At 46.1% G+C, this 26,159-nt stretch overlaps 1 protein-coding gene across 4 annotated transcripts in view; it reads right to left on the bottom strand.

Moving 5' to 3' along the window:
- Window positions 1-26,159, bottom strand: part of LOC141259324 (probable cation-transporting ATPase 13A5) — a 749,831-nt gene that overhangs the window by 337,922 nt on the left and 385,750 nt on the right. For all 4 annotated transcript variants that reach the window (XM_073675084.1, XM_073675083.1, XM_073675085.1 and 1 more), the window contains 2 exons: window positions 20,716-20,850; window positions 20,559-20,631 (listed from right to left, as the gene is read on the bottom strand). In XM_073675084.1, coding sequence (XP_073531185.1) covers window positions 20,559-20,631; window positions 20,716-20,850 — 208 coding nt within the window. The remainder of the gene's footprint in view (window positions 1-20,558; window positions 20,632-20,715; window positions 20,851-26,159) is intronic.

The raw sequence follows: 26,159 nt of genomic DNA, 5'->3' as shown, positions 1-26,159 counted from the left end.
GCCCTCTTACCTTTGAAGATCCCGGGGCGTCCTTGGACTCATCTGTCTATGGACTTTATTACGGACCTCCCTCCGTCTTCGGGTAAAACGGTCATACTTGTTGTAGTGGACAGGTTAAGCAAGATGGCACATTTTATCGCTCTTCCGGCTCTCCCTAATGCTAAAACTCTTGCGCAGGTGTTCATTGGGGAGATTGTGAGGCTTCATGGGGTACCCTCCGAGGTGGTGTCTGATCGGGGGTCTCAGTTTGTGTCTAAGTTCTGGAAGGCGTTTTGTGCACGGCGGGGGATGCAGTTGTCATTCTCATCGGCTTTTCATCCTCAGACCAATGGTCAGACGGAACGTATGAACCAGAGCTTGGAGACATATCTCCGGTGTTTTGTGTCAGAGAACCAGGAGGACTGGGCTTCTTTCTTACCTCTGGCAGAGTTTGCTCTTAATAATAGGCGGAGCGAGTCCACTGGTAAGTCCCCGTTTTTTGGGGCATATGGTTTTCACCCCCAGTTTTGTACTTTCAGTGGGGGGGGCTCTTCGGGGGTTCCTGAGGAGGAACGATTTTCCTCATCACTCGCTTCAGTATGGAGAGGGGTGCTGAAGAGTCTGAATACTATGGGGAACCGATACAAACGTATGGCTGATAGGAGGAGAGTGTCTGGTCCGGACCTAAGTGTGAACGATCGGGTATGGTTGTCTACCAGGAATATAAAACTTAAGGTTCCCTCCTGGAAACTGGGTCCCAGGTTCATCGGGCCGTACAGAATCAGTTCTATTATTAATCCGGTGGCATTCCGTCTTGACCTCCCCCCTACGTTTAAAATTCACAACGTGTTTCACAGATCATTACTTAAGAGGTATGTGGCGCCGGTGGTACCGTCACTTTTACCTCCCCCTCCAGTGGTTGTCAATGGTAACTTGGAGTTCCAGGTATCGAGGGTCATTGATTCACGCTTTAATCGCCGGTCCCTTCAGTACCTGGTTCATTGGAAGGGGTATGGTCCTGAGGAGAGGATGTGGGTTCCTGCGTCGGATATTAACGCTGACCGATTAGTTCGGGCCTTCCACACGACTCACCCGGATAAACCTGGCCCTGAGGGTCCGGAGGCCCCTCGTAGAAGGGGGGGTACTGTCACGGGTGTGTTGCCACGAAGATCGTCACGAGTACACAGCCTGACTTCTCGCAGCTGACTTGTTGGTGCTTTGTGTTTCTCGGCAGTGAGGGAGTTAATTCTCTCTCTCTCTCTGGGCTAGATGAGGTCCAGCCTCGCCCAGCTGCAATCAATACTTCTGTAGTTAGACTCCTTCATATACCTGCTGGTCTGTTTGGGAGGTGTCGGTGAAAGCATTTCATTCAGACTGACAGAGCGGATCGTGGTGTTTGGAGTTGCTGAGATAAGTGTATTTGGAAGTGTTTTTTCCCTTTCCCCGCTTTATCATTTATCTCCTTTCCCGTTGGTTTTCCCTCTGTTGTAGTTGAGAAGTTGTTTGTATGCAAGGTGGTTTTGGTTTTTCCCTTGTACTGTCTCGTTCGTCTAAATACTGTGTTTGGGCATATTATTTCTTGTTCCCTTTGGTTGTGATCGGGGTCCTTCTCAGGACTAGATTACTGAGGTGCAGGGATCTTCAGGAGGTAGGGGTTACGCTGGCGGCCTTGACCTCTGTACCTTTAACAGTACCTCCAGGTTGAGGGATTAGTCAGGCCCCAGCTTAGGGTCAGCTTAGGCCTCCTACCTCCAGTATACAGAGACAGCGTGACACCAACACAGTGTAAGGCTCTCTTTCCCACTGGTCATCAAGCTTGTGGTTTCTTCTCTTTCGCTTCAGCACAACTTCTCTAGGTGTTAAGGGTTCTGCGGGTGCACTCTTGTTGTACTGTGCTTCCTGCTTGTCTCTCACCCTATTTAGACTGTCTTCGACACAGGCCTGTACTCTCTTGTTATGCCTCTATCGGGTCGTATCCCAGTCTTCAGTGGACATGTCTGCTTCTGGCTCTACCACTCCAAGCTCCAGGTCCATGGGCAACTTTCCGGGTCTTGCTCTCATGAGGTACGCTGGAGTACAATTGGTGGACCTCACAGGTATGTGATTGTACAGATCTACCAGGTTAGGTAGACTGTCTGGCCACTGATTCCTTTCTTCTAGAGGTAAGGTCTTCAGCAGGTCTATAACGATATTGTTCATCTTTTCACATAGACCATTAGTTTGAGGGTGGTACGGCGTAGTCCGAATCTTCTTACACCCGTACAGATGGCAAAACTCCATGAACAACTCGGCTTCAAAGGCAGGGCCTTGATCGGTCAGCACCTTATCCGGGTATCCATGGGGCCTGCAGAAGTATGCTTGGAATGTCCTTGCTGCAGTTTCTGCCGTCAGATCCTTGACGGGGGCTACCACCAGGAACCGGAAGTAGTGATCCACCATGGTCAGAGCATAAGAGTAGCCTGACCTGCTGGGCGACAGCTTGACGTGATCAAAAGCGACAATCTCCAGGGGCTGGGTTGTCTTGATGGACTGCAAGGGTGCTTCCTGGCTGCTGTAGTCTTTTCTTCTGAGGCTACAGGGTCCACAATCCCGGCACCACCTCTCTATGAAACTCTGCATTCCAACCCAATAAAACCGACTGTTCAGGAGGGTTTCCAGCTTCTTCCAGCCGAAGTGCCCTGCTTGATTGTGGTAGGCCTCCAACACCATCTGGATGTCTGTCCTGGGCACTACGATCTGCCATACCATCTCATGGGTCCTGGGGTTAACATACCTTCGGCACAGCTTCTCTCTATAGATGAACAGCCGGCTCCTCTCATTCCACAGTTGCTTGGCTTGTGGAGAAGCATCCTTCTCCAGGGAGGAACCTTCCTGGGTTATCAGTTCCTTGATACGGCTGACAACCGGGTCGCTGTCCTGGGTCTCCTTATAGCTGTTGTGGGGCAGAGGATTTAGCGTCTTACCACGATACCTCCTGGAGGTACGCTGCTCGTGGACCATCACATTTCTATGGAAGGCAGGTAGCTCAATCTCCTCCAGGTCATCCACTTCTTCTTCAGTGTCCGACTGGTGAGGCATTCTGGATAGGGCATCGGCGTTGGCGTTCTAGTGGCCTGCCCGGTACTTGATAGTGAACTGATAGTTTGACAGTCGGGCCATCCAACGCTGTTCCATGGCTCCCAACTTGATGTGTCAGGGGGTTGTTGTCAGTATAGGCCGTGAACTTTGTGGAGGCCAGGTAGTGCTTGAATCGTTCAGTGATGGCCCAGACCAAGGCCAGGAACTCCAACTTGAAGGAGCTATAGTTTTCTGGATTCCTCTCGGTAGGACGAAGCTTCCTGCTGGCATAGGTAATCACCTTCTATTTGCCATACTGCTTCTGGCTTAATACAGATCCTAGTCCCTCGTTGCTGGCATCAGTGTACAGCAGGAATGGTTGGCTGTAGTCAGGGTAGGCCAGGATTTCTTCGCCAGTCAGGATCTCTTTCATCACTGCAAAGGACTCAGCCTGCTCTTTACCCCACTGGAAGGGGGGATTTTTGCCTCTGTGGGACTGTCCTACCAGGAGATCTTGCAAAGGCGCTGCCTTCTTGGTGTAGTCCTTTACAAACCTCCGGTAATACCCGACCAGTCCCAGAAACTGACGTACCTCCTTGAGATTCTTCGGTTCCGGCCATTTCTGGATGGCAGTGACCTTCTCCGGGTCTGGTGCTACTCCTTCTGGACTGACGATGTGCCCCAGGTACTGAACCTTCTGTTTGAGCAGGTGGCACTTGGAAGGCTTCAATTTCATCACATACCGGGACAATGCTTCAAATACCTCCACCAGGTGCTTCAAATGGTCCTCATACGTCTTGGAGTACAGTATCACGTCATCCTGGTATAGCAGCATGGTCTCGAAGTTACGGTGTCCCAATCAGCAGTCCATCAATCTCTGGAACGTTCCAGGGGCATTGCAGAGTCCGAACGGCATACTGTTGAACTCGCAGAGCCCCATTGGGGTAGTGAAGGCCGTCTTCTCCCGGTCCTCCTCAGCAAATGTTACTTGCCAGTACTCACAAGTGAGGTCAAGGGTAGAGAAGAAATTTGCAGACTTTAACGCAGTCAGGGATTCTTCTATACGGGGCAAAGGGTATGCATCTTTATGTGTTATGCGGTTTACCTGTCTGTAATCTACACACATAGTCATGCTTCCATCCTTTTTCCTGACCAGGACCAGGGGAGCTGCCCAGGGGCTACAGCTATCTCTTATTACCCCTGCCTTCTTCATATCATGCAACATTTCCTTTGCTTTCTGGTAGGGTGCTGGTGGTATGGGCCTGTAACGTTCTTTGATGGGTAGATGGTCACCTGTGGGTATATGGTGTTGTACCCCTTTAATCCTCCCAAAGTCAAGTTGGTGTTTGCTAAATACCTGTTCGTATTCCTGGACCACAATGTGTACACCTTGTTTTTGATGGACAGGAGTGGCGTCAGTCCCAACATGGAGCTCTTAACACCAATCCTCCAGCTGAGCTTCGGAGTCATTGTCCTCCACTGTATCTGGTGAGGTCAAGGATTCCACTGAGTGTATGGCATTATCATTCACAGTACATAACCTGGCAACAGTGGCGTATCTTGGTAATTTAACTTCCTCCTCCACACAATTTAGGAGACGTATGGGTACCCTCCCATTGCGTACATCAACTACCCCTCTAGCAGTCAAGAGTGTAGGTCTGTGCTCAGAGCTTATGGGCTCCACTACCGCCTGGTAGTTCTGTCCCTTGAGACCGATTGCTGCCCTACACCAAATCAGCATTTCACTCATTGGGGGAATCACAATGGGTATCGGGTCTGTCCCCCGTACATTACCAATCTCACCACCTGTTAGCTTTACATGTTGCTGGTATAGGAGGGCTCGAATCTCCCTCTGGAGCACCTTCCTCTGCCCTGGTTTGGCAGTGTCAGCAATCTGCTGGAGCAAAAACAACACTTCTCCCAAACAGTTACCAACAATATTCGTACCAAGTATCATATACAAATCTGTATCACCAGGGTTAGATTCTATTACAATCAGTCCTTGGTCCTTTAGTTCCGCTCTCCCCACCTTCACTGTCACGTCCTTAACCCCAACTAGGTTAAGAGGAGAGACGTTAGAGGCATGCACAGAGAGGTTTGGGGATGGCGGGCGGAGCTCATCTACAGACCAGTACCTTTTGTAGAGGACATCAGGTATGATGGTTACCTGTGAGCCGGTGACCAGTAATGCAGGTGTAGCAATGCCGTCCAGCACGATGGACAGGAAAGGCCTCCCTCCTACGAACCGATGGTACCAGCTTGATGGGCCTGATTGATTTAGTCCTGGGTGCTGGCCCTCGGCCCCAGGGTTTGCTTGTTTAAAGGACAGTTCCGCGCTGTGTGGCCTGCCTTGTGGCAGCGGTAACAGATGAAGTTTCCTGGTGGGCGATGTTGGTCGTTAGTCCTCCCACGGGGTGATGTTGTCCTCCTTCTTCTCATCCAGGGGACATCCTCAGGGCTGTCGGCGAGTAGTATCCTTCCTTCCGGCTCAGGCTCCGTCTGTAACTGCAGGGTTCTCAGGACAGTGGCCAGGGCTTTACTTAGCTGGCGCACTTCAGAGCGCAGGCTGTCCAGCTTGCTAGGGGGCACTGTTTGCGTCTTTGTTTCAGCCGTTAATGAAGGAGCAGTGGGTCCTGCGAGCACTGGGGTGGCCCCACCCTGGTAACGGTGGACAGCAGTCCCTGATGTTTCCAGGGGCTGTAGACCCTTAATAGCCATGTCCTTCAGGGTGTCAAAGGTGGCGTCTGGATGATCTAAAGCCCACCACAGTACAGTTCTGCTCTCCTCCTGGGACCTCAACCCCCGGATGAACTGTTCCGTCAGCATTTTATTTTCATCTTGTATGCTGGCTGGACTAACCTGTTTCAGGGCCCGCAGGGCTTCCTGTAAGCGCCAGGCGTAGTCCCGGATACTGTCCTCAGGTTTCTGGACACAATGGTAGAACCTTATCCGGAGATCTGTCTCAGTGCGGTTTTCAAACACAGTTTGCAGTCTCTTAAAGATAGTGGATACTGATTCCTGGTCTGCGGCTGGCCAGGTTTCAACTTCCCGCTCTGCGGCACCAGTCAATTGTCCCCGCACAACAGCGGCTCTCTGTTTACCAGTCATAGAATACATGTCCAGTACACCACATATTTTTCTCTTGAACCCAGACAGGGTGTCTGGTTTGCCATCATACTGGGGAAGCCATTTCGCTCCAGGGATATACGGCAGGGCCATGGGTATCAACGGGGTCACGACCCCTGCTGGTGGAGCGGCCGCTCCGGCCTGTGCCGCGCCGGTAGCAAGTTGAGCATCAGGAGCGTTAACCGGTGCGCCGGCGGCTTGCGGGTCATCGGCCATGGTTGCGCCCCCCTAGTAAACCGTAGCCTACCTTCTTCACTTCTTATCAGGTAGGCCGCAGCTCCGCGGGTGACGATCTTCTTCTAGGACCTTGCGTCGCTCGCGTCTGACGTCAGAGCATCCTCTGGACTCCTTCCAGGACCTGACGCTTCCAGGTTCGACGTCAGGGGCGGGGCGTGTCCTGGGCTTTGCGCGCTTCCAGCGATTACGCCTCTCCGATTCCCGCGGTTACGCCCCTCTTCTTCCCGCACGGCGACAGGAAGATGGCGGACAATGGTGGGAAAACTTCACCACAGTGAGTATTACAGTCTGTTAAGGCGCATAGTACCCGGTGGCAACGGGCACGGAATCCTGTTCGGGGACGCCTGAAGCTGACGTGCCCCCAGGGCTGTGGGGTACTCGGCAGCTGGGCCTCTGGATGCCGGTGGGGGATATCACGGTGGCTGGCCCGGTCCGTGGCCCAGGGCGGTCAACAAAAAGGGGAATTATTTATAGGGGATTTGTAAAGTGTTCGTGACGCCACCTGTGGAATGCGGCTAAAGGGAGCCGCCGCTGCTGAGCAATCCTCTGAGGCAGATGTTAGGGCAGCTTATGATGGAACGGCTCCCCACAGGTGGAGCGGGCCTCAGGGCAGCATGGGGTAATGGATGGTGGTACAGGGGAGAGACGGCCAGGGCGGTTCAAGAAGAAATGATGGACACTCACACGGGGGTTCGCTTCGGTACCTTTAGTGGTGTAGATGCAGGTATGGTCCAGGTTACTCGGTAGGCAGGGTACACTTCTCGACTCTCCCCAGTGAGCGGGTATAGGGCCTCCTGATCCATTGCTTCCATTTGCTAAGCTTCTGACCTGCCTGGAGCTAGGCCAGGCTTAATTACTGTCTCTCTCTCTTGCACCTGCTGACCTGGTGGTAGGGCCTTCTCTTGGAGATCACTCTCCCTGGAACCTGGGGCCTCTGTGACTTCTAGCCCTGGTACAGTAGTCAGCGTTGGTCGGCCAGTCCTCCAGGTATCTGGTGGTCCCTACTGGGTATAAAGGGTCCCTGTAGGCACGGACCGGGTGTCCGGTGTATATTTCGGGGTGAGCCTGGTACACTCCTCTGCCCCCCTCAACTCCTCTCCTTTCCTCTTTGCCGTCGGTCACATTCAGGGCCCTCACTACGGCAGCAGCAGATGAGCTGCGTCTACGCTGCTCTCAGCGTCAGCACGCTCTCAGACTCTAACAACTAACTGAGCTGCCTGGCTCCACCCTCCATATATATATCCTTAACGGGCTCCCTCTGCTGGCCTGAGGTGGTAGGGTGGAGGTGTGTGAATGTAATGAGGGACTCCTGTGGAGAAGTCCATCCATGCACCCTACTGGGTTCTGTGGCACCTGTGTGTAGCAGGGCGCCACAAGTACACACCCTGTATTCTCAGTACGTTATACATACAGAGCTCAGCGTAAGTGAGTACACTCACCTGTATTCTCAGTACGTTGTATATACAGCACTCAGTACATTACATCTACAGCGCTCAGCATAAGTGAGTACACCCCCTGTATACTCAGTACGTTATACATACAGCGCTTAGTGTAAGTGAGTACACCCCCATGTATTCTCAGTATGTTATACACACAGCGCATACCACACTATGGCGCCATTGTTTTGAAGATACTGTTTATGCAAATTTGCAGACAATGTCTTTAAAAAAAATGGCACAGTATAGCACGGTGTGCGCACGTGCTGACTCTGGCACCTTTAATAAAATTAAAAATCTTCCATTAAAAATGCTCGCCACCCAGGCGTTCAATAGCTAGTACTGTATATCGGGCCCATTGTGTGCACAAACACTAATAGATAAGGTCAGGGAAATCAGTGGCCATTTTAGGCATTGACTGGGTAGGGATAAAAAGTCAGAAAAGCCTAAATGAGAGTGTGGTATACTACTGCAGTGCTAAAGAACATAAAAATTGGGAATAATAGTATTTATTTGTGAATAATAAAACACATATTCAAGTGATAGGAAGGTGCTGCTCCTGCAGAGTCTGTGTGCTTGGCAATTGATTGGTCCATGATATACATCAGTGCAGCACTTTAATAACACAAATATTTTCCATTCTTCATGCATTACAAACAAGGAGGGCAGATTAAATCCTCTCAGCCCCAATTTTTCCTATTGAAGAGAAATACTGAAACCAAGCCTTGTCTATGAGAGAAAGTGTGCTTCCAGGCTTGTAAGATGGACAAGCCATAAGCGATATCTTTCTTTGCATGGTTTTTATTTTTTTTAAAGACAAAAGAAAAATCTCAAGATTCCTGAATCTAAAATGCAACTGTAAATTTTTGAAAACAAAAATACAGTTGATTGTTGTAGGTGCTGGTTTTTGGATTGTGTACCTAGCTTTTCTTTTTGAGACAGACCCATAGGATTTACTTTTTACATATTTTGTCGAGGAGGTGGGTAGTATATTGAGAAAATTAAAAAACAAGTTTGTAAAAATTATACAGACATTATTTTTGGCATATCAGTTTTACTAGTCCCTTTTAGCAACCATATGCCCCACAACTATATTGTGGTTTGATGCTGAATTTTAAAAGTTGTGTACCTATCAGGCATTTGTTTTTACACTTTCCTCTTTGGCATGAGAGATTATATTTGCTGATCAAAAACCCTAAAAACTAATTATTACATTAAATCTAGACATTACACTGTGCAAGTCTGTTTTGTCACAGCTGTTTAAGTTTGCCAATTGGAGACATGTAGACCCCATACACACCTTTACTATAGATGTGCTGTTGTATTAACTGTCACGTTTACCTTCCCTAGCATTTTTGATTGATTGTATATTTTTGCAGGCTTTTTAAACTTTTTTGTAAAATTTATAATTGTGTCCAATGCTGCTGAAGTCTGGAAAGCAAATTGGAGTGCAGAGGAATTAATGTTACAAGGTGATGGAGATACCATTAAGAGCAGAGTCGATTTCTATCCAGCAGATCCCCTGGAGGAAAATCTGCTTCTTCTGCTATGAGCTTGGGAGTAAGTGACGTTGCGACTGATATTGGTGTAGGAAGGTAAACAGTGCCTGACAGTCTATTGGTGGTCGTGCTGATGGCAATTTCTATGTGCGGGCATCTTGGGTGTGTGAATTATTTTCTTAATTGATGGAGGACTAACCTTTTGAAGTATGCAGGCTGTGCTGTTGTAAAATACACAGCGTACATTCTGGCACACATCAGCTAGGAATCACATCTCTCCATCAGAATATGAAATGGTATCACCTACTCAAATGGGGAAAGCAAATTGACCAGAAAAATGAGCAAAGCTCAGGCTCTCCTTATTCCGCTCATGACCATCTCCATCATCATCATCATCATTTACTGCTTTCCAAACTCTTCCTCCTCTCTCTCCATTACTTTGTGCCCAACATTTCTGTGCTCAGGAAATAAGCATTTTGCTGTCTGCATAGAAACTGAACTCGAATATGTCCAAGTTCCCCACAATTGAGGTTGAATCACCTGGATTTTACTACCTTTTGCAAATAATTGCGCACACTAATTTATTGAATACTGTAATCTCTGCTTTATACTTTCACATGTCAGAGACTGTGGACCACTCCTTGGAATTGACATTGTCTCAAGTTGCACCAATTACAGCAGCAGTTAAGACCATTGAACTTACATGTACTTAATGGCCCTTCGTTTGATTCATTGTTTTGTAAAGATGCATGATTGTTTTTTTCTGGTACAAGAGCAATGGGAAAAATCCAGCAATCCCAAAAGATAAAAAATTTTATTTAAAACTTCACATTTAATGAAACTCAATTAAAAACATATTAAAGGGGAAAAGGGACATAAAAAATTAGAGAAAGGATGACGCATTTGGAACCAGGATGGTTCTTCCTCATACCCTACTAGGTTATAAAATGCCCAACGTCTAAAAATAGGGAAATAAGGAAAGGATTGGCATCAACTAGCATAATTAGTATATCTGAAGCGATCATCACAGGTGAGTGCTAAAAGTCAGATTTGACATTTGAATAACATATGCACACGCAAAGGAAAAATAATTCCATGCAATATGCCAAAACTGTCTGTTACAAAAAACATGTAAAGATACACACAAAAATATGGATTCTAATATAGGAGAAATGAACAACAAGATATAAGGAAAATACATGCTGTATCCTCTTGGAGTATGTACAGTACGTATTTTCCTTATATCTTGTTGTATCTCACCCATCCTTCATGTTGGGATTTTCCCCTTTCGTGTATCGCTACCTCGATTGAAAGATCCCGGGGCTACATTACACTTCGAGAGAGCTGATAAGTACTTTTTTCCTTTTTTTTTTTTCTGGGGGTTTGGTGACTTTTATACACTGTCTTCACATCGTCTGCAATGCATTTTCCCCAACACCAACGAGCAATAGGGAATAACAAGAACAACAATATATAAAATGTCACCCAGGATGATTCCCAGGCCTTAAATTTGATTTTGCTAAATTTTTTTAAAATATGCTCCCTTGAACAAAGTTGTTTTTATCTCCAAACGATTATGTGGGCACTTCAACCTTTCTTTTGTGGTGAAGAATGTCTACCAGGATTTTCAGCAATAGAGCAATATGACTAAGCCAATGGCTAATTTATGAAATTGCAACGTGATGGAACTTGCCACTGCATATGTTGAAAACAACATCAGGCGAGGAAGGGGGGTGACAGATAACATTATGCAACATACAAGTAACATGCATGAGTTACTTTGAAATCTGTCATTGTTCATGAGGGCCACAAGTCAGTAACTGAAGTTTTTAAAAGAGGGTACAAAATTCTTTGTATTCCATAACTCAAAATATTGGTAATATCAGTGTACCATAAAGGGCAAACAATTTTAAAACAAAATTCATTGTCTTGCATGACTTAAATGTTTGGTACTTTTCAGAGTTTTCACATTTTTACTGAAATTAATATTTTGGCTTCAAAGTCTGGTGTGAATTCCCTATTTAGGATCCTGCAATGATTGGACCCCTGTACAGGATTAGGCACAAAATGAAAAAAATATTTAAAAAAAAAATTGTTGGGCTTCTATGACTCCCAATTTTCTTTAGGCCTCTGGATCTCTGTTTCACCATTAAATTTTGTGTATGAATTTTATTGGGACAATCTATACTGCCATGATTTGCTCTGGTAGGATCCTATGCAAAACTGAGCATCTGAACATCGATGGGCCCAGAGGGAAACATTTATTTAAAAAAATTATTGGGATTTGATGACTGTCAAATTTCTTTCGGTCTCAGATTTTTTCTTATTTTAGTGAAATACCTATTTTTTATGGGTCACCATCCATGGTAAATTCGGGTAGTAGGACCGTGCATAGAATTGGGCCCTCTGAGCAGGGAGGTCGCAAAAGGAAAAATTGTTGAGAAGAAAAATTCTTTGTATTCCATTGATGCAATTTCCTTGAACAAAATTCTCAATTTTTGTGTAAATAATGTTTTTTTTTTAGTTCAGGTGAAGTTTGAACCTTTTTTTTAAGTTCAGGTGAAGGTGAACCTGCATAGGTTTTGGCCAGTACCAGGGTCTCATAGTATTTTTCTACTTATAGTCCTAGTATTCCCTATGAAATAAATACCACTTAGCTTAGATACTTGGATCTAGCTTATTGCTGTCGGATATGAATAAATATATATATTACTTTTTTCTTGAGGTATCATATCTTTTAGCATTTCAGGCTCAAAAGAATTCAATATATATTAGTAATGCCTAATTCTTCTTGTTGTGGGTTATCTATTGCCATTTCTTCAGCTACAACATTATACACTGCTCAAAAAAATAAAGAGAACACTTAAGCAACAGAATAAAACTCCAAGTAAATCAAACTTCTGTGAAATCAAACTGTCCACTTAGGAAACAACACTGATTGACAATTAATTTCACATGCTGCTGTGCAAATGGAATAGACAATAGATGGAAATTATTGGCAATTATCAAGACACCCTCAATAAAGGAGTGGTTCTGCAAGTGGGGACCACAGACCACATCTCAGTACCAATGCTTTCTGGCTGATGTTTTGGTCACTTTTGAATGTTAGTTGTGCTTTCACAATCGTGGTAGCATGAGACGGACTTTACAGCCAACAGAAGTTGCTCAGGTAGTGCAGCTCATCCAGGATGGCACATCATTGCTAGCTGTGGCAAGAAAGTTTGCTGTGTCTGTCAGCGTACTGTCCAGAGGCTGGAGGTGCTACCAGGAGACAGGCCAGTACACCAGGTGACGAGGAGGGGGCCGTAGGAGGGCAACAACCCAGCAGCAGGACTGCTACCTCCGCCTTTGTGCAAGGAGGAACAGGAGGAGCACTGCCAGAGCCCTGCAAAATGACCTCCAGCAAGCCACAAATGTGCATGTGTCTGCACAAACGGTTAGAAACCAATTCCATGAGGGTGGTATGAGGGCCCGACGACCACAGATGGGGGTTGTGCTCACAGCCCAACACCGTGCAGGACGCTTGGCATTTGCCACAGAACACCAGGATTGGCAAAGTCTCCACTGACGCCCTGTGATCTTCACAGATTAAAGCAGGTTCACACTGAGCACATGTGACAGACGTGACAGAGTCTGGAGATGCCGTGGAGAGCGATCTGCTGCCTGCAACATCCTTCAGCATGACTGGTTTGGCAGTGGGTCAGTAATGGTGTGGGGTGGCATTTCTTTGGAGGGCCGCACAGCCCTCCATGTGCTCGCCAGAGTTAGCCTGACAGCCATTAGGTACCAAGATGAGATCCTCAGACCCCTTGTGAGACCATACGCTGGTGCGGTTGGCCCTGGGTTCCTCCTAATGCAGGACAATGCCAGACCTCATGTGGCTGGAGTGTGTCAGCAGTTCATGCCAGATGAAGTCATTGAATTTATGGACGGGCCCACCCTTTCCCCAGATCCGATTGAGCACATCTGGGACATCATGTCTCGCTCCATCTACCAACGTCACGTTGCACCACAGACTGTCCAGGAGTTGGTGGATGCTTTAGTCCAGGTCTGGGAGGAGATCCCATAGGAGACCATCAGCAACCTCATCAGGAGCATGCCCAGGCATTGTAAGGAGGTCATACAGGCACGTGGAGGCCACACACAATACTGAGCCTCATTTTGACTTGTTTTAAGGACATTACATCAAAGTTGGATCAGCCTGTAGTGTGTTTTTCCACTTTAATTTTGGGGGTGACTCCAAGTTTAGGCCTCCATTGGTTAATAAATTTGATTTCCATTGATGATTTTTGTGTGATTTTGTTGTCAGCGCATTTAGCTTTGTACAGAGAAAAGTATTCAATGAGAATATTTCATTCATTCAGATCTAGGATGTGTTATTTGAGTGTTCCCTTTATTTTTTTGAGCAGTGTAGTTCTGCAATACAACATAATTCTGCAATTCATTCAGCAGTGTCAACTCTTGGCACGAAGTCACATGGATGGAGAGGATGATCAATTGAGGAATACAACCCTGATTTTCAATTTCCCATGGACTGGACACAATGAGATCATCCAAAATTGGACACACAGATACAGTCGTGTTGCCACAAAAATGATATGTCCATCATCAAGTCCCGGACCTTCATGCATCGTTTTGCATAGTCAATTAGGTTTGGCACAAACCACAGGCCTACACAGGTAAATTCTGAGTTGGGCCCCATGCATGAAATTACCGTCATTCTCATGAAACAACAGGGAAGGAAAGAACGGTGTGCCTGATCACAAAATTGTAAAAGGGATCATTTTTGGATAGTCTTTTTTAAAATAAAAAAAATGAAAATTTGTTTGTGCTATTCATTAAATGGGCTCCTAGTTACCACCAATTACCAACCGTTTATACATAGCTACATATGCTGAGATCAATTGGACATTATTAAAGCTGTGTTTGTATTAAAGTGCTCAAAAAATAAATGTTTGATAGAGGCCTGAGATAAAAATAGTGTTACACATATCTTTTTCAGGCAATTAGAGGCTTAGCAGTATTGAGATTCACAAATCGATTTGCTGCAAATTACTGATGAGCGAGCACTAAAATGCTTGGGTGCTCATTGCTCGGGTCGAGTAAATTGTAATGGTCGGGTGCTTGACCCGAGCAACGAGCCCAATGTAAGTCAATGAGAAACTCAAGCATTTTTCCAGCGGCCTTTTCCCTGAAGGTCTGCAGGGAGCCTAAAAATTATCCAAATCAATGGGAACAGTGCTGAAATTACATGGGAACAGCATGGGGAAGACCCCTGGAAGCTTCTCTGACTCCCAGGTCACTTCTGTGTACAATATCAGAGTATTATGCCACTTGAACAGACTCATAATAAAACATACAAAAACAAAGCCAAAATGGATTTTCCTAGAAAAAACGTTAAGGAACATTCTTTCCCGCGTAATGACTTGTATATAAGGCAAAAAAATAACAAAAAAAAATCCTTTTCAACACCTTGGTCTATGTTCACACGTAGTGTTTTTGATGCGTTTTTGCACTTTTGCCTTGCTTTCAATGGTGAAAAATGACATTTACTGGTCCTGTACTACCTTATCTGCCCATGTGGTGTGTGAGACATGATCACACACCTCCTGTTTCATTTATGAAGGAGGGACTCTGAAAGTCACAAAGACTATTTTTACAGGGCCATCAGGTGACCCTTACTATTGTTAAAGGGGAAGCAGTCGGCACTCACTATTTTTAGAGGGCCATCAGCTGGCTATGCTTTGCTGTTCCCAATATTAAAGAGTGGGTCTCCTATACTGTTATTGCCAAAAATTTGGACACACCCCAATACCCCTTTGAAGAGATGTAGAGGAGGGCCTCATTAAAAAATTGTTCCCATTATTAAGGAGTTGATGTCCTATAGTGGCAATGCCCATGCAGTGGCTGCAAGGGCTGCCAAAAAATTGGACGCACTCCAATACACCTTTGAAGAGATGTAGAGGAGATCCTCATTCAAATTTTTTTTACCATTGTTAAGGAGTGGATCCCCTATGCTGGTAATGAACATACAGTATTGCATACAGAATGTTAGAGGTAGGCCTCTAAAAAAATATCCTACAGGCATCATAAACACCCTTAAAAATAATAATGTGGGTGTTGCATTATGGTCACCCTGGTAATATGGTGGTGGAGGATGAGGAGAAGGAGGAGGACAACAGAAAATAGACAAAGTGTATACCCATGTCTGGGTGTGAAGTGGTGCATGAGAATAGACCTCCCAAAAAAAGGCACTGGATTTGACTTTATGTTCATCTGCTATCATCTGGTGGTGTTGAGAAGTCTAGCCCTATCCAGCCCTTGTTCTTTTTGATAAGAGTCCGCCGGTCAGAATTTTCAGTTGACAGGCGGATGCACCTATCAGTTATAATGCCCCTGGAGGCATAAAAAACCCACTCTGACAAAACACTAGCGGAACCGCAGGGCAGGACCTCCAAGGTGTAGAGAGCCAGTTCATGCCATGTGTCTAGCTTGGATACCCAATAGTTAGAAGGCACAGAGGAATCACAGAGGACGTTGTTACGGTTAGGAAGGTACTCCTTCAGTGTCTTTTAAAAGTTTTCTCTCCTTGTCAGAGCACCCTGTGCATCAGGACCTGGGCGCTAGGAGGGGCTGAGAAAACCTGTCCCACATGTTTGACAGTGTTCTCCTGCCTTTGCTGCATCCTATTTGTGTCTCCCTCGCTTGTACTCCTTGCTTGTCCAAGGAACTGTGATCTCTGCTGCCAGCATTTTCAGATGGTCATTTTTTTAATAATTCCACAACAAGGGCCTTCTCATACTGCACCATTTTATTAGGCCTGTCCTGCAAAGGAATAAGAGACATAAAGTTCTCCCTGTAGTGTGGGTCTAGAAGCATTACCAACCAGTAATGACTGTCCCCCAAAATTTGGACAACACGAGGGTCATGGGAAAGACTGCGTAACATAAACTCAGCCATGTATGCAAGACTGCCAGCAGGCAAGACTTCCCTGTCCTGATCAAAAGAATGACTTTCCATGCTTTCCTCCTCATCCTCCTCCTCATTCTCCCTCTCCACAAGCCATCCACGCTGAACACACAGTATGACAGTTGTGTGGGTATTACCATCTGTAACACAGGAGAAAAGCTCCTGTTCCTTCTCCTCTTCCTCTTCCTCATTGTCACCCAATCCGCTTTGGGATGAGATGAGGCTGGGCTGTATGGCATCACCCTGTATGGTTCCTTGCTCTAACTCATCATGCTCCACCTGCAATACCTCCTCTTTAATTGTGAGCAGCAAGTGTTTCAGTAGACAGAGAAGCATGTTGATGCTAATTATGTCATCATAGCTGCTCACCATTTTGGCAAAGTCCTCAAAGTTTAGGAGGACGCCACAGATGTCTGACATCCATGTCCACTGATCAGCTCTTATGTGCGGAGGCTGACCTGAATACTGATGGGCATGTTGAAGCTGGTACTCAACAACTGCCCTCTGCTGCTCACAAATCCTTCCCAAAGTCTGCAACTTTGAGTTCCAACATGTGGCGACATCGCACACCAGTCGTTGAGCTGGACGCTGCAAATGCTGCTGAAGCACAGCGGGGGAAGCAGAAGCTGATGAAGACTTTCATAAATGAGAAACCACTGAACCACAAGGTTGAGTACATGGGCCAGGCATGGTATGTGCGTGAGCTTGAATCGCTTTAGAGCCACCCCCAGGTTCCGGCCATTGTCACACATGACCAGGCCTGGCTGTAGGTTCAGCCGTGACAGCCACAGATCTGCCTTCTCTTTTACAGCTGTCAGCAACTCTGCAGCAGTGTGTGGTTTGTAACCTAAGCATATTAGCTTCAGAACAACCTATTGCCACTTGACCGAGGCAGTGCTGCAGTGCTTCCAGCTTCCGACTGATGTAGTCATTTCAGAGATGAAGGCTGAGGAGGAGGTGGAGGAGCTGTAGAATGTGGGGGCAACCCTGATTGACCCAGGGCTCTCAATCCTTGGCATCGAGAGGACATGTTCCACCCCAGGGTCTGACTGGCTCCCAGCTTCCACTATATTAATCCAGTGTGCCGTCAGCGAGAGGTACCATCCCTGGCCACAAGCACTCGTCCACATGTCCGTGGTTAGTTGGACCTTCCTAGTAACTGTGTTGTTGAGGGCACGGGTAATGTTCTTGGATACGTGCTTGTGTAAGGCGGGGATGGCACACTGGGAGAAATAGTGGCAGCTGGGGACCGAGTACCGAGGGACGGCCGCCGCCATCAGGTATCAGATTCTCAGGTATTAGTATTAGATTCTAAAAGTTTATATTGCAAAAACAATTAATAAATGCAGGTACTCATTTAATGCTTATACCAAAGCAGGGAATGCATGTTGCAAGGCATCACTATAGCACTGAAGACTATGAATGTCATATATTGAAACTAGAACAATCTCAACCAGTCCTGTAGTGGCAAATAACTAGATCCATCCTGGTGTTATACCATGTTTCAAAGTTTCAACACCTGGGGGTCTCAGAAAGCGAGTTGGAGGTAAGATGTTTGGTAGACTTTTGTAGTGTGACCTGTGAGGCATATGCTGCGTATTTTCACTTGGGACAAGGACTGGGGTAGGGACAAATGGATGCTGCACTGGTACAAGGACCTGGTTGCTGACGGTGATGGTTGCAAATGTGCAATGACAGGTGCAGGGCGGGAGGCATCTTTGCCTGCATCATGGACGGAGGCTTGGTGTACACATACAACAGTGGAACAGGCAGTAGTGTCACCCGCAGACACTGTTTCTGGACCCTGGTGTTTGGCCCACCTAATCGGGTGCTTTGCTGTCATGTGCTTGAGCATGCTGGTGGTGGTCAGGCAGGTAGTTTTGCTTCCCCTACTGATGCTGGCACAGCAGAGGTTGCAAACAGCCTTTTTGGGGTTATCTGGACAGTCTTTAAAAAAGAGCCAAACTCTGGAAAGCCTAACAGTTGGACTGGATACTTCCTTCGTGTTCGTGTACCGGGGAGTAGTTGCCCGCCTTGTGTCTGTGCCACCCCACTGCTTGTTCCTACCTGTTGTGGTGCTACACCTCGCTCTTCTTCTGTGCTGCTGTCCTTGCTTTGCATTTCACCTTGCCAGGTTGGGTCAGTGACTTCATCGTCCACCACCTCGTCTTCCTTGCCCGCACCCTAGTCCTCCTCCTGATTTTCTGCCAATTGTGTTTCATCATCATCCACCTCTTGTGACAGTAATTGCACTTTATCACCATTGCCTTCGTGTGACCGTGGCTGCTCAAATATTTGGGCATCGCTACATGCGATCTCCTATTACCCCGCTTGAAGCGGAGCAGGTGAGAGGCCCGAATCTATAAATGGGAAAGTGAACAGCCCTTCGCAGTGTCCAAGTGTGGGATCACTTGTTTTCGGGCACTTAGCATGGTGGGAGGAAGGAGGATAAGGGCGAGGAATATGTGGTCCAAATTCATGGCTACTGAGACTGGACCGTGTGGAAGACAGAGTGGTGGTGGTGGTACCAAACTGACTTAAAGTATAAGGTCAGACAGAAAGGTAGGGCAACATGATGTGGGTGCTTGCTGTGCTCCCTCAGCAGGCACAATTTCAGCTTTCCCACGGCCTCAGCCTCTGCGGGCACCATCACAATCACATCCACTTCCCCTTGCCATTTTAAATGGAGTACAATATTTGGCACGCTCCAAAAAAGTCTTTATTATTACCGCAGTAATATGAGATCTTATGTGACGACCACAGTTTTAGGCTGTCACCTCGTTGAATAGTATTGGTCAGCGACCAAGTGTGAATAGGTTCAACAACACACAGCTAAGTGACTTTAAATGGAGTATATTTGGCACGCTCCACAAAATGTTTGTATTATTATGGCAGTAATATGGGATCACGTGTGACGACCACAGTTTTAGGCTGTCGTCTTGTAGTATAGTATTGGTCAGCGACCAAGTGTGAATAAGTTCCGCAACACACAGCTGGCTGACTTTAAATGGATTATATTTAGCACACTCCACAAAATGTCTGTATTATACCGCAGTAATATTGGATCACGTCTGATGGTGGAAAAGTTTCTCTGTTTCCACAATAAAGCAATGCGAATAATGCTATATTATGATAACAAGCAAATGGAGCAGTAAAATAGTGTACTGTATTGTTTTTTAAGCAAACAGTCAGGATTAAGAGCAAAAAAAATAATTAGCCCTGATATCTAGGGCTACTTTGGCTATCTGTAACAGCAGCAGCAGACAGAACGTACAATGGACCCTATTCTGCTGTGTACAGTTTCCACAAACTCTGCCTGCCTAACTCCTGCTATCACTAGGATTAATATATGCAGCTGAATTAGTCCTTAGAAGGACTGTTAGTTGAGATGTATATTGCTCTGGAATACTTATACCTAGCTAAATAAACTGCCAATTCTGTCCTTCACTTAGCGGCACCTCTCCCTACTCTGCCTGTCTGAAGGGTAGACTGTGGTGAGCATAGGGTCACCAGGTCTTATATAGACCCGATGACACTATGCGGCCAGCCAATCAGTGTAATGCCACAACCAACAAGGCTACAGCAGCACTGTAAGTGGCAGGCATTCCCTTCATGTTAATTGGCTGTCTAAAAAGAGCACCAAACATGTGAGGGGGAACTCGAGCTCCCGCCCGAGCATCCCGCAATTACTCGCCGAGCATCTCGAGCAGTGAGATTCTCAGGCAAGTAATGAGCAGTGGAAGCACGCTCGCTCATCATTACTGCAAATCAAATTCTTTCAAAAAATGAATAAAATCTGTTGAATTAGAATTTTAAATGATTTGATGTTTTCTAGTCATATATCATTTGTGTGATCACTACAGCCAATTACTGGCCTCAGCAATCACATGCCATATATGCCACCATGACTACTGAAGCTAGTGATTAGCTACATTGGTTATTAAAACAATACATGGCATGTGACCAACTGCAGGGCAGATGGACATTACTGGAATGACTGGTGACTTGAAATAGGAGTTGTGAATAATTTTATTATCATTGACTGCTATTAGGCAAATATATACATTACATAAGTTACATATGTCATTCTGTATTTTGTACCAGAAGGTACTACTTTCACGTAATTATACTTTTGCATGTTTGTTTCAATGTACATTTGTAAATCTATAAATGAAAGAGAAAACACCAAAGACATACACACTACTAAATAGCTACATGTTACTATAAGTAAATGAATGTTTTCTGTAACTGTTACCTCCATTTTTATGAAGCACTGAAACCAAAATGCTGTTGTAGGATGCTGACATTCTGTGCAGTTTGACTGATTGCTAAAATGAAAAAAGAAGAGGATTTATTTTTTGTTAAGGAAAATGGAATATAACACGGTTTTCTTTAAACACAAACATACAAACCTTTCTTAAATTATATACCGTTGCAGAAATGGACAAGATTGTCATAAATAAAATAGCGAGGCTATATTCATAGTATGATGTTGCTATCCAAATACTTAATGAATAGGCTTGGAACACATAAAATGGGTTGAAAACCTGTAAAGTAGAAAAAATAATTGTTTAACATATTCACAGCTTTAACAATTGTAAAAGAATTATTTCCTCTTAGTTCCAAGAACCCCAATCTAGTATTGAATTTGAATATACCTGAAGAAGATCAGATGTTGTCTATACTACACAAAATACACAGAAAACTTGTGGACAATGGCGTATGTCAGATGATCTATTAAGTGCAATTAAATGAATTTTATTCTGTGTGAATATTACTTAAAGCTGTTCATGCTCTTTTTATATGCTGTTTTTGATTACATCCACAGACTTTTTCAGGCTTTCGTTGTCCCAACTTTTTTAAATGATTTTCTGCCATCACTTTCTAAATTAGTTATTTTTTAATTAAAGTTTTGCATCTGCATAATTAAGCTGAGATTCTCAGACTATGTAAATCCAATGACTTTGCCTCTCCCCGACTCCACCTTGATATGTCTGGTGTGTGTGGGTAGCGGTTAGAGATGAGCAAATGTTTTGATATTCGGGTTCGGGTTCCGATCGGCGAATCTGCAATATTCACTGATTTATTCATCGAATATTTGACGAACGTTACCGAACGTCTTAGGATTCAATGGGGGGCAAAAAAAATGCATATGCAACACCTTCAAATGGGCCCAAAAGCTGCCAAAATGCATCATATTAGGGGTAGACACCTGGAAATTGCCATTAATTGACCCAGAGTACAAGTACTATAATTATTATTATTATTACAGAGACATTTATTCCGTGGCGCTTTACATGTCAAAAGGGGTCACCGTCGGTGACTCACCCACTGGTACAAGAGGAGAGAGGACCCTGCCCGCGAGGGCGCATAAACAATCTACAAGGGATGGGTGAGGATACAGTAGGTCAGTGTCACGTTGTCTCTGTATACTGGAGGTAGGGGGCCTAAGCTGACCCTAAGCTGGGGCCCTGACTAATCCCTCAACCTGGAGGTACTGTTAAAGGTACAGAGGTCCAGGCCGCCAGCATAACCCCTACCTCCTGAGGATCCCTGCACCTAAGTAATCTAGTCCTGAGAAGGACCCCGATCACAACAAAAGGGGACAAGTAATAATATGCCCACATACAGTACTTAGACGAACGAGATAGTACAAGGGAAAAACCAAAACCACCTTGCATACAAAAACTACACAACTACAACAGAGGGAACACCAACGGGAAAGGAGATAAATGATAAAGCGAGGAAGGGAAAACCACTCCAAATACACTTAGCTCTGAAACTCCAAGTACCACGATCCGCTCTGTTAGTCTGCATGAAATGCTTTCACCGACACTTCCCTAACAGACCAGCAGGCATTTGAAGGAGTCTCACTACAGCAGCATTGATTGCAGCTGGGCGAGGCTGGACCTCGTCTAGCACAGAGAGAGAGAGAATTAACTCCCTCACTGCCGAAAAACACAAAGCACCAAAAAGTCAGCTGCGAGAAGTCAGGCTGTGTAATCGTGACGATCTTCGTGGCGACACACCCGTGACAGTCAGGGTACAGCTAATCATGCAGCGGTATGCTGGAGCGAGGCTTACTGCAGACTGTACACTTGTCACAAGAAGTGGGTCTTCAGATTCCTTTTCAAGGTTTCCACGGTAGGCGACACTCTGATGTGTTGGGCTACAACGTTACACAGTAGGTGAGATGCATGGGACAAATCTTGCATGCGATTGTGACAAGAAGAGATAAGAGGGAAGTAGAGAAGAAGATCTTGGAAGGATGGGAGGTTGCATGTAGGTAACTAGTACAGGGAGACTAGGTCACACATGTATAGAGGAGACAGGTTTTCGATGGCTTGTTATGCCAAAGTTAGGCTTTTCAACTGGAGTCTCTGGGCAACAAGGAGCCAGCGCAGGGATAGACAGAGGGGAGAAGCCTGGGAATAGAGGGGTCACAGGTGATTTAATCAGCCAGCACAGCTTAGGATAGATTGGAGGGGTGCGAGAGTGGTAGAAGGGAGGCCACAGAGCAGAAGCTTGTGGTAGTCGAAGTGGTTGATGATGAGGGTGTGCACTGGTGTTTTTCTAGATTCATGGTTGAAGAATGTGTGGATCCTCAAGATACTTTGGAGTTGGAGTCAGCAGCAAGTGGAAAGGGATTGGATCTGATGTTTGAAGGACAGATCAGAGTCAAGCTTGCGGGACTGTGGAGAGATGGCAGCCATTCACTTTGATGGATATGTCAGTTGGGGGGGATGAATGAGATGGTGGAAAGATGATGCATTCTGTTTTATCCCTGTTAATTTTTACAAATCTAGCAGAGAAGAAAGATGAAATATAGGACACACATTGTCAGATTCTGGTTAGTAAGGAGGTGATATAAGGTCCAAAGAGGTAGATCTGTGTGACATTAGCATAGAGGTGATACTGAAAACCGTGAGACTATGAGCTGTCCCAGGAAGAAGATGTAGATGGAGAGGAGCCTGGGTCCTACAACTGAACCTTGGGGGACTCAGACACATAGGGGGTGAGATGAGGAGGTGGTGTGTGAATGGGAGACACAGAATGTGCTGTCGGTTAGGTATGAAAAGATCCAAGATAGGGCCAAGTCTGTGATGCCGAGAGAAGAGAGTCTTTAGTAAGAGGGTATGGTCTACTGTGTCAAAGGCAGATGACGGGTCTAGGAGGAGGAGGACAGAGTAGTCTTGCTTGGATTTGGCAGTTAGTAGGTCCTTGGTGACTTTAGTCAGGGCAGTTTCAATAGAATGGTGAGGTCAGAAGCCAGATTGTAAGCGGTCAAAAAGGGAGCAGGAGGAGAGGTTTGAAGACGGTTCAAAATAGACATGTTGATCCAGTAGTTTGGAGGCATAGGGGAGAAGTGAGATGGGGCAATTGCTAAACATAGGAAGGGTCAAGGGAGGGCTTTTGGAGGATGAGTGTGATCGAGGTATGTTTGAAAAATGAGGGGAAGATGTCAGTTGTTAGTGACAGGTTGAAAAGGAGTGTTAGGCTTGGGATGAAGACTGTGGTACAGTTTGGAATGAGGTGGGATGGTGTTGGGTCAAGTTCACAGGTGGTGAGATGTGATTTGGAGAGTAAAGATGATCTTCCATGATGGTGGGAAAGCTGGTTTTGGAGGAGGAGAATTGAGTCGTTATGAGAAGGGGCTGTTGGGACTTTAAGCAAACACTTTGCCCTATCTTGTGTTTGAAGAATGAGGCTAAGTCTTCAGCTGAGATAAAAGGAGAGGCGAGGGTGGGGAACTGGTGGACAGAGGAGGGACTTGAAAGTACTGAATAGCTGTTTAGGGTTGTGAGACACATATGATATGAGAGATGAGAAGTAGGTACAGTGCATTGTGAAAGTATTTGGCCCCCTTAAACTTTTCTACCTTTTGCCACATTTCTGGCTTCAAACATAAAGATATACAATTCTAATTTTTTTGGGAAGAATCAACAAGTGGGACTCAATTGTGAAGTGGAACGAAATTTATTGGATATTTTAAACTATTTTAACAAATTAAAAACTGAAAAGTGGGGCGTGCAATATTATTCGGCCCCTTTACTTTCAGTGCAGAAAACTCACTCCAGAAGTTCAGTGAGGATCTCTGTTGTCCTAAATGACAGGTAATGATAAATGGAATTCACCTGTGTGTAATCAAGTCTCTGTATAAATGCACCTGCTCTGTGATAGTCTCAGGGTTCTGTTTCAAGTGCAGAGAGCATCATGAATAGTGTTGAGCCACCCCCGTAGTGTTCGAGTTCGGTTCGGTTCGTCGAACACCCGTGTGTTCGCCGAACTGTTCGTCGAACTGTTCGTCGAACACCTTCGAACACCGTTAAAACCAATGGCAGGCAAACAAAAACACATAGAAACACATAGAAAACACCTTCAAAGGTGTCCAAAAGCTGACAAACTGCTCAGAAGACACAACTAACACATGGAAAAGTGACAAGTACATATAGTCATGCGAAAAGAAAAGAGGTGGAGGAGTAAAAGGAGGGGGAGACACAGATATAGGCATGTCATGCCCTTCTAAAATCCAAAAAGTGAGAAGCCGAGACGGCCAGTCCGCTCCTGCCCGTGCCACCTCCGTGTCGCCGGGTTTGTGCCAGAGCCGCGGTGAACCCTGACGGCCAGCCCCCCTCTCCCAATACTGGTGCCTGTCCGCTGGTGGGTCGAGAGAGCCCCCTGTGGTGGAGGCAGCTCTAAGCTTTTTAATTTAAATTGTCCCTCTAATTTGAATGAATACACTTTAAATCCATTTACAAGGATCTATTGGAGGGCAAGTCTCATGCCAGCAGCCGCGTAATTCCAGCTCCAGTAGCGTCCACTAAAGCTGCTGCAGTTAAAAAGCTTTTATAAGGATCGAGCTCGGCTGTCCACCGCAAGGCATCCTAGTGCCAGTCCCAGCCCCTATGCCTTGGGGTGCCTCCTGATGCTCTTCACTAAGTATCCCGTGGTCCCGAAGCATTTCCTTTGAAAAAATTAAGTGTCCAAACTACAGGTGGTGTAGCTTGCTTAACAGCCGGGATAATCCGCTGACTAGCAGACACTGCTACTAGGCACAAAGTATTTCCTGGGCTAGATGCAGTTAAAAATTTGTAAGTAGATACTCTCGTTGGATGCTGAGAAAGCATTCCATAGAGTCTCCTGGCACGCCATATATGATTCTCTTAAAAAGCTTGGGGTAGGGGTCTAGGGGACCCTTTTATAGCCAAAATCACGGCCCTGTATCACAATACGTCACCTAGGCTGAAGATAAATGGAACTGTAGCACCGAGGGCTCGGTTGCTACAGAAGTATTGCACCTCACCCAGAGGTGTGATATCTCACTCTCAGATAAGGATGGAGTGTGGATCAGGACCCGACACCTGCATGCATTACACCACATTGCCGTGGGGCAGGGCGACCAATATGCCCCTGAGATGGGCACGACAGTCCCTGTCCCTGGCTGGAGTGGGGGGAGGGAACACTGAGGAAGGGGAACCCTGCAGTGCAGGAGCAGGGAGGAAGCAGTTCCTGGGTGCATTGAGAAGGGAGTATAAAAGGTGGGCACCATCTTAGTTCAGTGCAGAGAAGTCTGAGCAGAAGTGGCAGGGAGCAGGGGCTCTGCATGAGCTCTGCTCCGGAGGCGGGCCTAGTAACAGAGGACCAGGCCTGCAAGAGGGAGAAGGAAGGAAGAGGAGTGGAGAAGGCTCCAGGAACGAGGAATGAAGGGATCCCAGGGGTGCGGACGGGCGAGTCGCCACCGCACGCCCGAATCCACCTGCGTGGAGGGGTCAGGCCAAAGGGGGAGACCGGTCCCCGAACTAGTGGAGGCAGGAAACGACCCTCAGCTAGAAACCGGAGGCTCTGACATTTTATG

This window comes from Phyllobates terribilis, unplaced genomic scaffold (genome assembly GCF_046119375.1).
Source record: "Phyllobates terribilis strain yellow unplaced genomic scaffold, ASM4611937v1 Scaffold_3__8_contigs__length_932513732, whole genome shotgun sequence".
Lineage (NCBI taxonomy): Eukaryota > Metazoa > Chordata > Amphibia > Anura > Dendrobatidae > Phyllobates > Phyllobates terribilis.
This window is presented reverse-complemented; position numbering and strand designations above follow the sequence as displayed.